Below are 13,108 nucleotides of genomic sequence, written 5' to 3' on the forward strand. Positions count from 1 at the left end.
GTTTAAGTGGCAAAATTGGCAGGCTTAAATTGAAGTTAATTTATTCTCGCACGTAAAGAGGTGATTAGTGTTTAGGCGATGCGTTTTCAGGTTTATGACAAAGATTCCATAATGTTTTGCAAAACGCTGGGAATTGGGCTTAAATTGCCTATTCAGTGGACTGAAGTTCATGAAGGAGTCGACATAGTGTTTTTCTTGCTGAATATCATCGTTAGCTGATGGAAATGCAGGCGGTAGGTGGGCTTGCGTGGATCAATTCATTTTCTTTCTCTGCATGCATTAATTAAAACGTGAAAGGATTTCTTGGGCATTTCTTGAGCATTTCTGTAAGGGTCCCAGAAATGCTTGCAGACATGAAATTATGGTTGCTGCGCGCATCTCGGAAAAACTTTTGCAAAAACAATAATAAAAAATGAAGATTACGTTTTTTTCGAATCTGTTCGAGAAGAAACTTCTTGCGACTTGCGGTTCTCGAGAGATAATACTCGTAAAGCTCGTGAGCTCAATGTCATCGCTGGATTGGCAGTATTATATAGAGCTTCCGAATTCTTCTGAAACACAAGCATAAATCTCTATTGATACATATATGTAATACTCCTATATTGCTAATAGAAAATGCTCGCAATGTGTTTTGAATTCGAAATCAAAACAAGACAGCCTATAAAATTTTTTAGATTGTAGCAGCATAAGTGTGACAAGAAAAAATTAAAATTTAGGTACATTCGATTATTGAATACAAAAACAAAAACGTTTAAAAAACAATATATCGGCACTCTGATGTTTGGGAATGTACCTAGCCTTTTGTAGCAATATAGGAGTATTACATATATGTCTCTATTAAAAAGAGCCGATGTCGGAATCTCAACGCCTTCGAAGCAGGAATAGAGAAAAGGGGCACCTTCATGGAGTTGACTGAAGTGTACAGAATCGTAAAATACCAGCGAAGAATTAAATGCTATTATTGCTGCTTGCAATCGACTTCGTCGATTTCTAGATACTACACGGTTAGAAATTTGAGCCTAAATTTTAAACCATTAATCCGTTTAAGCAATTTTCGAAGCTTATTTGTACTTATTGGAAACCTCTCAATTTACTACTACTATATACCTGCAAGTTAAGACCTCTAGTTTCAAATTGCAACCCAGTTCTGTGCACTCATTTTCAGGAAAATCGGCATAATCTATATTTGAAACCAAATTTGGTTTGGTTATATACGTAGTACAAACAAGTTTCAGTACTCCATATTACCATGCATGTGCAAAGTGAACATATAACTTATAACAACACCTTCCACGGCAAAACAACTAGCAAAACAAAAAAGCCAAATTAAGGAATATTCAATTTTATCAGTTCAAAGTTATGCCTGAGTGGGATTGCAAAAGTATAGAATGTTTCAAACTTTTACCAGAAAAGCTAAAAATTCGGCAGTTTTCATGACCAGTTAGGATATCACTTTTATTGTAATTCAGAAATGGAATAAAATTATTAAAAACAATGTTTGTACGACATTGCATAATAGCCATAATTTTAAACATTGTTGCTACAAAATAGCTAAAGTGATTTCATAGACATAAAACCTGCTAGAAATTGCTTTAAAAATCCGTGTGTGCCTCTAGAATTGGACCACTTTTTTTTTAAAGGGATGCTTTGTATCACTGTATTAAAACCCCCTACGAATTTTACGTTCGTTCTGATATTATGGACCATAGATTTCACCCTAATAATAATAATCATAGCTTATCCACAACATTAATTTCTAGCATATTTTTTCTGAGTCATGAGTTTTCAGGCAGTATCAATAAAATTAAAATACTACAAATCATACTAATCATTTAGAGCGGTTTACCTGCGAGGAGAATAAGGCTGAGTTTCTGTCCAAATTTGTTTTTTAAATTTTTCTCATAAATGTACATGTTTTATGCCAAATGCGAAGTGCATATGATTTTCATGTTAGAAATAAATTTGAAGAGCTTGTCAATCCACTGCCGACGGGCAGCCCCGTTTTAGAGATTTTTTTTAAAGTTAATGTAAGTTTTCGTGCACGACTTTCGATGAGAAAGCTTAAATTCAAAATTCGCATTTAACATTTTTGAACAATATAAAATTAGATAATAATTCATATATATGTATATAGATTATAAAATCATGCAAAAAATCGAACAAATAAGTAAATGGCCCATAATCTTTAAAGCAGTGATGTGAAAATTCGGGATTCATAAGAAACAACAGTAGTTCAGTCATTTGGTAAAGCGAATGTATTATCGTGCCGCCAATATTTAAATAGCATTTCAACAAAGCTATACAGAAAAATATATACAAGATTTGCAGGTACAACCTACGTGATTAGGATAAAGTTGGCTTACTAAAGAATTACAAGTTAGTCTTGATTTTAAACTGATATTTCTAATGCACATAAAAACTTAATAGTACAGCTTACGATTTCTTCTCGAACAAAAGCGAGATTTTCGAGACCCGAGAAATAGAGAACTCGACTTTACGCGAGATTCCCTTGTCTCGAAGTACTCGTAAATCTCGCGAGCTTCTCGACAAACTTAATTGCTGTATGGACAGTATGGACTTGGTTTTTTTCTTGTGAATTTTTTTTTATTATATTGCTTTTCAATGACATTTAACTCAAAACATATTTATTATACACATAATTTGGTTCAGGATATTTTATTTTTTTAACGAGACATCAAGACCACGGCTTCTCGCGAGATTCTCGAATCTGGAAATACTCGTAATACTCGCGAGCTTCTCAACTTTCAATTCTGGCGAATGTTTTCTATACATTTCGGTGTTTTTTAGTTGTGGTTTTGTGGAAATTTTCGCGTGTGCTTCACAAGAAATCGTAAGCTCTATATAAAACAGCCAATGAATCGATTAAATTGAATGTAGAGAAGCTCGTGAGTATTACGAGATTCGAGAATCTCGCGAGAATTGAAAGTCGAGAGGCTCGCGAGCCTTACGAGTAATTCGAGAATCTCGCGAGAACGCGAGACTCGCGAGAAATCTCTTCTCGAAGAAGTTCGAGAAATCGTACGTTCTACTTAATAGCAATACCTGTTCTTTTGTTACGGTTTCAAAATGTATGCATATGTAGACGATTAAATCAGAACTGGATCATAAGGGCTATATTTGTAAGATTGTTGAAACAGTATTTCGCCACCCTTATTCCCAATTCCGGTTTTCAGTTCGAGTTGAAACTCCAGTTAAAGTTGACACGAGTTTAACGTTCCACTTCGGGCACTTAAGCCGGAATGAGCACAAAAATTTTCTGTTATCGAAGAACGTGGCAAAGTTAAAATCTAGTCAACTTTAACTAGAGTTTATACATGCACTAACAAAACGGGACCTTAGCCGGAGAGGCATCAATCGAACCCCTAACCGCTGCACGGATTTTGATTAAATTTGGGCGAGATTAAGCGAAGGCGAGAGGTGCACATGATCGACCAAGCAGAAAAGGCGTGGGTTCAAGCGCGGGGCTGTAAAGTGTCGAAGATTATGTGTAGGTCTTACAACCTTAGACTAACACAGTTGCTTCTATCATTAAAAAGAGAGGACTGTAGACTCATGACGGGTATTCTGACTGGACACTGCCTTCTGGCGTCACATGCCTTTAAATTAGGCTTGGTCAGTGATAGCAGGTGTAGGAAGTGCGGGTTGGAGGAGGAAACGATCGCGCACGTTCTGTGCTCGTGCCCTGCACTTGCCAGGCTAAGACTCCAGCTATTAGGAGTGATACAGCTGTCAGATCTAGAAGCAGCAAGTGACTTAAGTCCTAGGAAGCTTCTAGTATTTGCCAAGAGGACGGAGTTATTTTATAACATAGGTCCTGGTTTTTGATAGGGTTTTTCAGTTTGGTCGAAAAAACAAACTTCTGGTAACACTACGGACTCAATCAGTCTATGTGAGGTCCTCATGGACCGGCCAGTTCAACCTACCTACCTACCTGGCACACACAGCTAGTAGCTTGAAAGGATTTGCTACTACAAGATCCTTCTAGGCTACTGGATAAATATTTTTAAAAGGGAGGGGAGGGGACACAACATTGGGAATAGTTGCTTTAACATTTTTATTTTTAAGCGTCTGCCCTACATCGTTTGGTATATTGGCCATTGAGATCGAGGTCTAAGAAATTTTGAAAATGTTAGCAGTAACACATTCCGGCACTGTTTCTGAATCATTTCGAGAAAATCCCTGTATGAATTCGGTATTTTTTCGGAACTTTCTCCGGCTTTTTTTGGTACTATACCTATCATTCTGGCTTGAATTTGGAGATTGTTTCGGGATCAGTTTAAAATTATTTGGAGATTGTGTTAGGGATCATTTCGAGACTTCGTGTATACTTTTGGAATCATTTTAGGACTATTTGGGGATAGTTTCAGTATTGTTTTCCGGATCATCTCAAGGCTATTTCGGAGTTATAATTACTGTAATCATAAAAGTCGTTTATTGTCGTCGTTATATAATACATATAATACACTGAATATATTTATGCTTTCTCCTATTTTTATAGTTGCCCGTAATTATAAAATCACAAAATGTCTGCAAAAGAGCAAATTCCCATCGGAACAGCAACTGAAGAAGTTAAAGTGGCAGAAAGAAGCGAGAAATCTCCACTTAAAATAGCCGACAACACCACAGCACCAATCGAACAAGAGCGTGCAGAAAAAATACTCAAAGCCAAGGAGTTATATAGTCATGGCTCACGTAATTATCTTGTGAAGAGTTATGCTGAAGCGGCCGATGAGTTGAGTCAAGTTTGCGCGCTTTACGAGGAACTGTATGGCGAGCAAGCAGATGAGTTGGGGATGCCATATCTGCTGTAAGTTTACTTGCTTTTATTCAGCATCAATCTTACGAAGTCGTTCTTCAAATTTTTTTGCAGCTATGCGAAATCCTTGATAGCCTTAGCATTAGATGAGAATAAAGTGATTGATGTACCCGATGAGGAGGAGCTCGAAGATGATGATTATGGCGAAGAGGGTGGTGATGAGGAAAATGGTGAAGCAACAGCCGATGCAGAAGAGACAAAGTCAAAGAATGGAAATGGTATTGTAGCAAGCAGTTCTTGGAATGGAGCTACACAAAAAAGCGCACTTGATTCCATCAAAGAGAAAGCAGAAGCGGACTCAACGGAAACTGAGGCTGAAGTGGCTGCTGCTGCTGCAACAACTAAGCCAGTCGAAGAAAAAGCAACAAAAGCTGATGAGACAATTGCCACAGCATCAGCATCAAGCACTGCCGAGGATGATAAGAATGTAAAGGAGAATGGCAAGGGAAAAGGAGAAAAAAATGGTGCAGCAGATATGTCTGTAGTTGATACAAAACTTGTTTTGGATGATGAGAAACCTAGTACTTCAAATGGCGACGGAGATGCTGGTGAAGAAGATGATGAGGAAGAGAATGAGGCTGTGAGTATCAATTGAACTTATTATACTCAGCTGAGCAGAGCTCACAGAGTATATTAACTTTGTTCGCATAACGGTAATCCGAAACGGCATAAACTAATCGAGATAGATATAGACTTCTATATATCAAAATGATCTGGGTGAAAAAAGAAATTCATTTAGCCATGTCCATCCGTCCGTCCGTCCGTCTGTAAACACGATAACTTGAGTAAATTTTGAGGTATCCGGATGAAATTTGGTATGTAGGTTTCTGGGCTCAGATCGCTACTAAAATGAACGAAATCGGACTACAACCACGCCCACTTTTTCGATATCGAAAATTTCGAAAAAGTGCGATAATTCATTACCTAAGACGGATAAAGCGATGAACCTTGGTAGGTGCGTTGACCTTATGATGCAAAATAGAAAATTAGAAAAATTTTGGACAATGGGCGTGGCACCGCCCACTTTTAAAAGAAGGTAATTTAAAAGTTTTGCAAGCTGTAATTTGGCAGTCGTTGAAGATATCATGATGAAATTTGGTAGGCACGTTACTCCTATTACTATATGTGTGCTAAATAAAAATTAGCGAAATGGGATGACGAACACGCCCACTTTAAAAAAAAATTTTTTTAAGTCAAATTTTAACAAAAAATTTAATATCTTTACAGTATAAAAGTAAATTATGTCAACATTCGACTCCAGTAATGATATGGTGCAACAAAATACAAAGATAGAAGAAAATTTCAAAATGGGCGTAACTCCGCCCTTTTTCATTTAATTCGTCTAGAATACTTTTAATGCCATAAGTCGAACAAAAATTTACCAATCCCTGTGAAATTTGGTAGATTCTATGACGATTACTGTTTTCTGTGAAAATGGGCGAAATCGGTTGAAGCCACGCCCAGTTTTTATACACAGTCGACCGTCTGTCCTTCCGCTCGGCCGTTAACACGATAACTTGCGCAAAAAACGATATATCTTAACTAAACTTAGTTCACGTACTTGTCTGAAGTCACTCTATCTTGGTATAAAATATGGCGGAAATCCGACTATGACCACGCCCACTTTTCCGATATCGAAAATTACGAAAAATGAAAAAATGCCATAATTCTGTACCAAATATGAAAAAAGAGATGAAACATGGTAATTGGATTGGTTTTTTGACGCAAAATATAACTTTAGAAAAAACTTTGTAAAATGGGTGTGGCACCTACCATATTAAGTAGAAGAAAATGAGAAAGTTCTGCAGGGCGAAATCAAAAGCCCTTGGAATCTTGGCAGGAATACTGTTCGTGGTCCACATTTTGGTCGATATCTCGAAAACGCCTTCACATATACAACTAAGGGCTACTCCCTTTTAAAACTCTCATTAATACTTTTAGTTTGATACCTATATCACACAAACACATTCTAGAGTTACCCCTGGTTCACCCTTATTGCCATATCTCGAAAAGGCATCCACCCGTAGTACTAAGGCCCACTCCCTTTTAAAATACTCATTAACACCTTTCATTTGATACCCATATCGTACAAACACATTCTAGAGTCACACCTGGTCCACCTTTAAGGCGATATCCCTAAATGGCGTCCACCTATAGAACTATGGCCCAGTCCCTTTTAAAATACTCTTTAATACCTTTCATTTGATACACATGTCATACAAACACATTCCTGAGTTACCCTAGGTTCATTTTGCTAAATGGTGATTTTCCCTTATTTTGTCTCAAAAGCTCTCAGCTGAGTATGTAATGTTCGGTTACACCCGAACTTAGCTTTCCTTACTTGTTTTATTGAATTTGAGTACGAAATTTGTACGCATTGCGTGAGGTGAATTGAGAAATTAATATAGGTTGTAGATATAAGACGAATGAAAACGGTGCGCAAATACTGCGGAAGGGTAAGATGTTGTTCCATCACAGATTTTCAGGAATAAGAAAAAATGTATCAAACAAGGGAATCGGGAAATGTGTATTTAAAAAAGGAATAGGCCAAACTTTAAATACTTTTCTTTTCCAAATTAAGAAGTTGTAAAAAAATTTGTTATTGCATTTAATCGCATGTTCATCTTCCACATATTCGTAAAATTTAATAAGTTTAAGGCGGCTTTAACAATTTTTTTTTCTATACAATTATTTTAATATAATTTTTAAATATTGTAACGAATTTAGTGAAATGCCGATTATTCCAAATCTGCTAACGTTCGAATCGCTAAATTGTTGAATAAATAACTCCAATATTCAATAACGCAAAAATGGTCTTTATTAGACTACTTTGAAAGTACTTAACAATAACACTTAACTTCACAACCAATATCGTGCTTAAATCAATCTAATTACGGACTACTCAGCTTCTGCTGCTTTTATACTCTTTGCCCAAATGTCTAGACGTTTCTTCTTCTAGAATCCTCTACCTGGTCACCAGCCATACGCGCCTGTATTTGTAGTATGTAACCATATGCGTGTGTATTTGTGAGCGAAGTACCCTGCAAAAATTGTTGGATTACGTGTTCCATTTTCTTCATGTTGGAGTACTCTAACAATACTCCTTTGCAATGCGTTTGCGGACCACCATCCGCCGATCATTGCTCGTTTTTTAACGACCGTGATCACGACACGATGACGATCGAACAGAGTTGCCAAAAGTAAAATACTGCATACAAATAACTGATAATAAAATTTTACTATGGCAACTCTGATAAAATGCAACAACGCACTGGTTTTATGTATACACACTATAGTATAGAGAAATATTAGTTTCTTTATTCACGCAAATGCTAAATAACATAAGAATATTTGTAGTAAAAATATAAAAGTTGTATTGCCCCTCCTCATTTACTATCATTTTAAATTAAATTCACTCCGATAATTCTTTCCGACACAATTCCTCTTTAGTACTTTGACATATGATCCTCTGTGGGTGCTCCATGGAGTACTAGAGTGAAAGTACTTTGGAACGTACTTTCACGTATGTACTCTATGGAATACTCACAAACAAAGCGAGAGTGGGATCACCTACTCCTCTCCTAGGACATCGCAATGTTAATTGGAGCACATTTTTTGTATGAATACAGATTAGTTTTGGAACACTCCTATACTCCCAAAGGAGTATTCCTTACATTATTTATGGAGTACTCGCGTTTTTTGAGGGGCAGTAGCTCATGATGACATGCGTTTGTGAGTATCTCTCTGCTGCTTGTATGTGTGTGTACATGATGATTAATTAGTTTACGTACATACAAGTGTGGCAGCTTGCTGTATTGTTGTTGTTGCTTTATTTAATTAGTATCAGATTAGTGATGTGAGTATCACTTAGTGTTACTAATATTCGTCACAATATATTAAGCTTTACGAATATGTGGAAGATGAACCCCTGTTCATATATAATAAGGCCCCAGCGACTAATCCAATTACACCTTTTTTTAAATTCTAAATATTTGTATACTATAATATTGAAAATTTCAAAATCAGAGAAAAGTACAAAAATTGGCAAAATACTTAAAATAGCAAAAGCTTGTAGAATGTGAAAATTCGAGCAAAAAAGGAGGAAAATTGAGAAAGAAATAAATAAATATAAAAAAGATTCAGCCCTATTCTGCATTTCGACTTGAATTGGAATTTTTTCGATTTGGCAATATTGGTATTCTGTGTTCCAATCTCTTTCGATCCAAATTCGAATCGTTCGATTTTGTGTATTCTGCATTTCGATCGTAGTTTCGTTTATCTAAGTTGGAAATTTGTTGGCGGAAAAATATTTTGTTTTTATTTTTTTATTAATTTATAACAAAATTTTAACAAAAATGTAAGTAAAACTTGCTAAAAAACGTAAAAGGCTTGATGATGACTATTTTTTATATGTTTCCAGGTCAAAAACATGTCGATCTCGAAGTCCTTGGACGTATTTGGCCCGCAAAAGTATCTAACACATACTTGAAAGCATCCTTATTAAGTCGAAAGTTTTTTTTTGAACCCCAATAAGAAAATAAGTCATTAAACTTTACCACTTTTAAGTTCGATTTCTTACAATTCGTCACTCATCTCAAACGGATTACACAAATCTCGCAATATTTGCCTTTCAATTCTCGCCTGGCCATTTTCGTATGCGTTGCTTTCCAACTCCACAAATAATGCCGTGGGTATTGATTCCAATATAATAGACAGTTATAATTTGTGTCTATTCGTTGAGTTCAGTTATATGCCAAAGCAAGCTGTCGGAGTAGAGGAAGGTGAAGCGAAAACGTAAACAATCCTTGCGGAAAGAATAAATAAATCTTCATAAAGTAGTTTAGGCCAGTGCAATGAAATTAGCATCCATAAAATTCAGAAAATGTCAACTATATTCGTGCAGGAATCCGTTTTAACAAAACTTGGTGGCCACGGCAGGGTATTGGCCAAAAGAACGACAAAAACACACATATAATTATGAAAACACTTCACTCAAAAAAATATAACACTGCGGCAATATATTCTATTGCTTTTTTTTGTACAAAATGGCGTGGATAATAATATATAAACGTTTTTCAGTATTTTTTTACAAATTTTCTTTAATTTATTTTGTTCCAATGTTCACGCATTCCGTACAAACAGCTGATTTCGAAAAATCATTTGCTCTTCCTCTTCTCGTTACGATTCCGTCGTAGTGCAGAATACCCAACTTCGATTAAAGCGGAGCGTAGAACGGGAACGTAATCGAAATGCAGAATAGGGGTGATTAACAGTGCAATAAAGAAAAAAAAATAGAACAATTACCAGTGAAATATTATACGAAAGATCAGTTAGAAAAAATTATAAGAACTAGAAAAGAAACGCGTAGGAAATAAACATTATAAAAATTAAAAACAAAGAGAAAAATGTGTATTAGTGATAAAGAAAACATGGGAAAAAATTATAGAATTAAAAAAAAAATAATAAAAAAACTTAAACAAACATTTAATATAATACAATAAAAATTTCATAGAATAAAAAAATAAAATTGAAAAAAAAAATCAATAAAAATTATAATTATTATGCAACTTAAGAACAAATTTAAAAAAATTTGTTGAAAAGCACCACGTTTCTGAACGTTTGAAGATAAAATTGAAAATAAATTAAAAAATAAAACAGGTTAACAAGTAAATAGAAAGAAAAAATATATGTTAATATAAAAAACTATAAAAAAATACACAGCAAACAATGAAAAAATTTTTTTATAAAAGTGAAATAAAATACAAAAATTCATAAACAGCAAAAAAAATAAAAAAAAATAAAAATAAATTATGTTATTAGAGTTTAATATATGATTTAAACGCCAAAGAATAATTTAAACCCTTTACAATACTTTGTTTTAGTTTTTTTTTGATATTTCAAATGCATTTCGAAGTCATCGTCAAGAGCATTTTATTGCAAAAGTAACAAAAGAAAAAGAAATATAAAAATATATAGATAAAAAAATATATATAACGATAAACCTGAACGTAAAAGGTATAAGAATTCAAAATTTAAGAAACTTAAACAAAAATAAAATAATAAACATGAAAATAAAAAGTTAAAATAAAATTATTAAAAAATAAAAAATATATTAATAAAAAATTGAATTTATTAAAAAAAATACATAAATAAAAACTAAAAGGCAAATAAAAATAAATATATGAATATAAATAAATATATATAAAAAAATGTATAATAAAAATACAAAAAAAATAAAAAAAAATATAAAAATAAAACATACCAATAAAACACAAATATAAGTATCTTAAGTACTAGTATAAAAATTTAAAAAACTTTTAAACAAAAAATAAAAAATAACAAAAAACATGCAAAAAATTTATTAAATTGATAAAAAATGGACAAAGTTTGAAATAAATAAAAAATACAAATAAATATAAATAAAAAAAATTTAACGTAAAAAAAAAATAAAATATAAGAATAAAAAAAAGGAAATCGTATAAATATTAAAAATTTAAAAGACTATTAAATTAAAAACGATCAAGAAATCAAAATATGAATAAATTTGAAATAGTTTAAACAAATTACATATTTAATGTAGTGGAATGGACTTCCAAAAAAGCCATTTTAAATCACACGATTTTATGAACATTGCTGATTGTTCCAATTTATTTCTTTGCCATGTTTAAGCCTAATACATAAAACTTAAAATGTTCTCACTCCTTTTTGTATTTCATTTATACTCAGGCCTCGAACCTACAATTGGCTTGGGAAATCCTTGAGCTGGCTGCCAAAATATTTTTACGTCAAGGCACAAATGGTCTACCTAATTTGGCTGAGGTGCAAACAGAATTGGCTAATATTGAATTCGAAAACAACTTGCCCGAAGCAGCACGTGAGGATTATGGTAAATACAAAAATGCACTAGCAAATATATTTGTCCACATACATTCATACATTTTAACAATGAACTTGGTGTAAATTATAAATTTCCGCTCTCTCTCTTTGACACACACACATACACAGTGAGAGCACTGAAAATTTACAGAGAATTGCCTACAAATTACCGTCGCGCAATGGCAGAAATACATTACAAAATCGGCCTGACATATCTTATGCAACAGTTAAACAAGGAGGGCGCCGAATCGCTTAAAGATGCCTGCACATTGATTGATGCTGAAATAAAAGACCTACAGGAAGGCGAAGAGGAGTTGAGTGAAAAACAAAAGAATAATATACAAGATATGGAGGAAACGAAACAAGAGATTTGGGCAAAAATTTCTGAAATCGAGGACACTCAAGCACAGGTCAATATAAATTGAAATTTGCAAGCATTCAATATAAATATGTATGAAATTACACTATACGACAAAATGACTTTTTCTGTGTATTGGAACAACACATTTTTATACTCAGCGTGCTTTGCAAACAGAGTATATTAACTTTGATTGGATAACGGTTGGTTGTACAGGTATAAAGGAATCGAGATAGATAGACTTCCAGATATCAAAATCATCAGTATCGAAAAAAAATTTGATTGAGCCATGTCCGTCCGTCCGTCCGTTAACACGATAACTTGAGTAAATATTGAGATATCTTCACCAAATTTGATACACGAGCTTATCTGGAGCCAGAATAGATTGGTATTGAAAATGAGCGAGATCGGATGATAGCCACGCCCACTTTTTATATATATAACATTTTGGAAACACACAAAAAACCTGATTATTTAGTAAATAATACACCTAGAATGTTGAAATTTGACAGGTGGACAGATATTGAGACTTGATAAAAGTGGCACCGCCCACTTTCGATAAAATCAATTTTACAAATATTATTAATCATAAATCAGAAATCGTTAAACCTATCGTAACAAATTCGGCAGAGAGGTTACCTTTACTATAAGGAATGCGGTGAAGAAAAATTAACGAAATCGGTAAGGACCACGCCCACTTTTATATACAAGATTTTTAAAAGGGTCGTGGACGAATCAAATAAGCTATATCTTTGCAAAAAAGAGTTTTATATCAATGGTATTTCATTTCCCAAGTGGATGTATAACAATAAATAGGAAAAACTTAAAATTTAAAAAATGGCGTAGCACCGCCCCTTTTATGACTAAGCAATTTTCTATGTTTCGGGAACCATAACTCGAAGAAAAATTAACGGATCGTAATAAAATTTGGTCACAAATTTTCCTTATAGCAGGAAATATTTCTAGAAAAAATGGACAAGATCGGTTAAAGACCACGCCCACTTTTATATAAAAGATTTTTAAAAATAAATAAATTA

At 33.8% G+C, this 13,108-nt stretch overlaps 2 protein-coding genes across 8 annotated transcripts in view; one reads left to right on the forward strand and one right to left on the reverse strand.

Moving 5' to 3' along the window:
• The window catches only part of Nasp (Nuclear autoantigenic sperm protein), a 38,973-nt gene that overhangs the window by 24,454 nt on the left and 1,411 nt on the right, over positions 1 to 13,108 (forward strand). Inside the window, exons 2-5 of the mRNA XM_067782084.1 lie at positions 4,520 to 4,828; positions 4,892 to 5,417; positions 11,564 to 11,723; positions 11,843 to 12,123. Of these exons, the coding sequence (XP_067638185.1) occupies positions 4,545 to 4,828; positions 4,892 to 5,417; positions 11,564 to 11,723; positions 11,843 to 12,123 (1,251 nt within the window). The 5' untranslated portion in view covers positions 4,520 to 4,544. The remainder of the gene's footprint in view (positions 1 to 4,519; positions 4,829 to 4,891; positions 5,418 to 11,563; positions 11,724 to 11,842; positions 12,124 to 13,108) is intronic.
• LOC137249929 (serine-rich adhesin for platelets-like) overlaps positions 1 to 13,108 on the reverse strand; it is a 363,239-nt gene that overhangs the window by 16,976 nt on the left and 333,155 nt on the right. The window lies entirely within an intron of this gene.

This window comes from Eurosta solidaginis, chromosome 1, assembly GCF_040869045.1.
Source record: "Eurosta solidaginis isolate ZX-2024a chromosome 1, ASM4086904v1, whole genome shotgun sequence".
Taxonomy (NCBI): domain Eukaryota; kingdom Metazoa; phylum Arthropoda; class Insecta; order Diptera; family Tephritidae; genus Eurosta; species Eurosta solidaginis.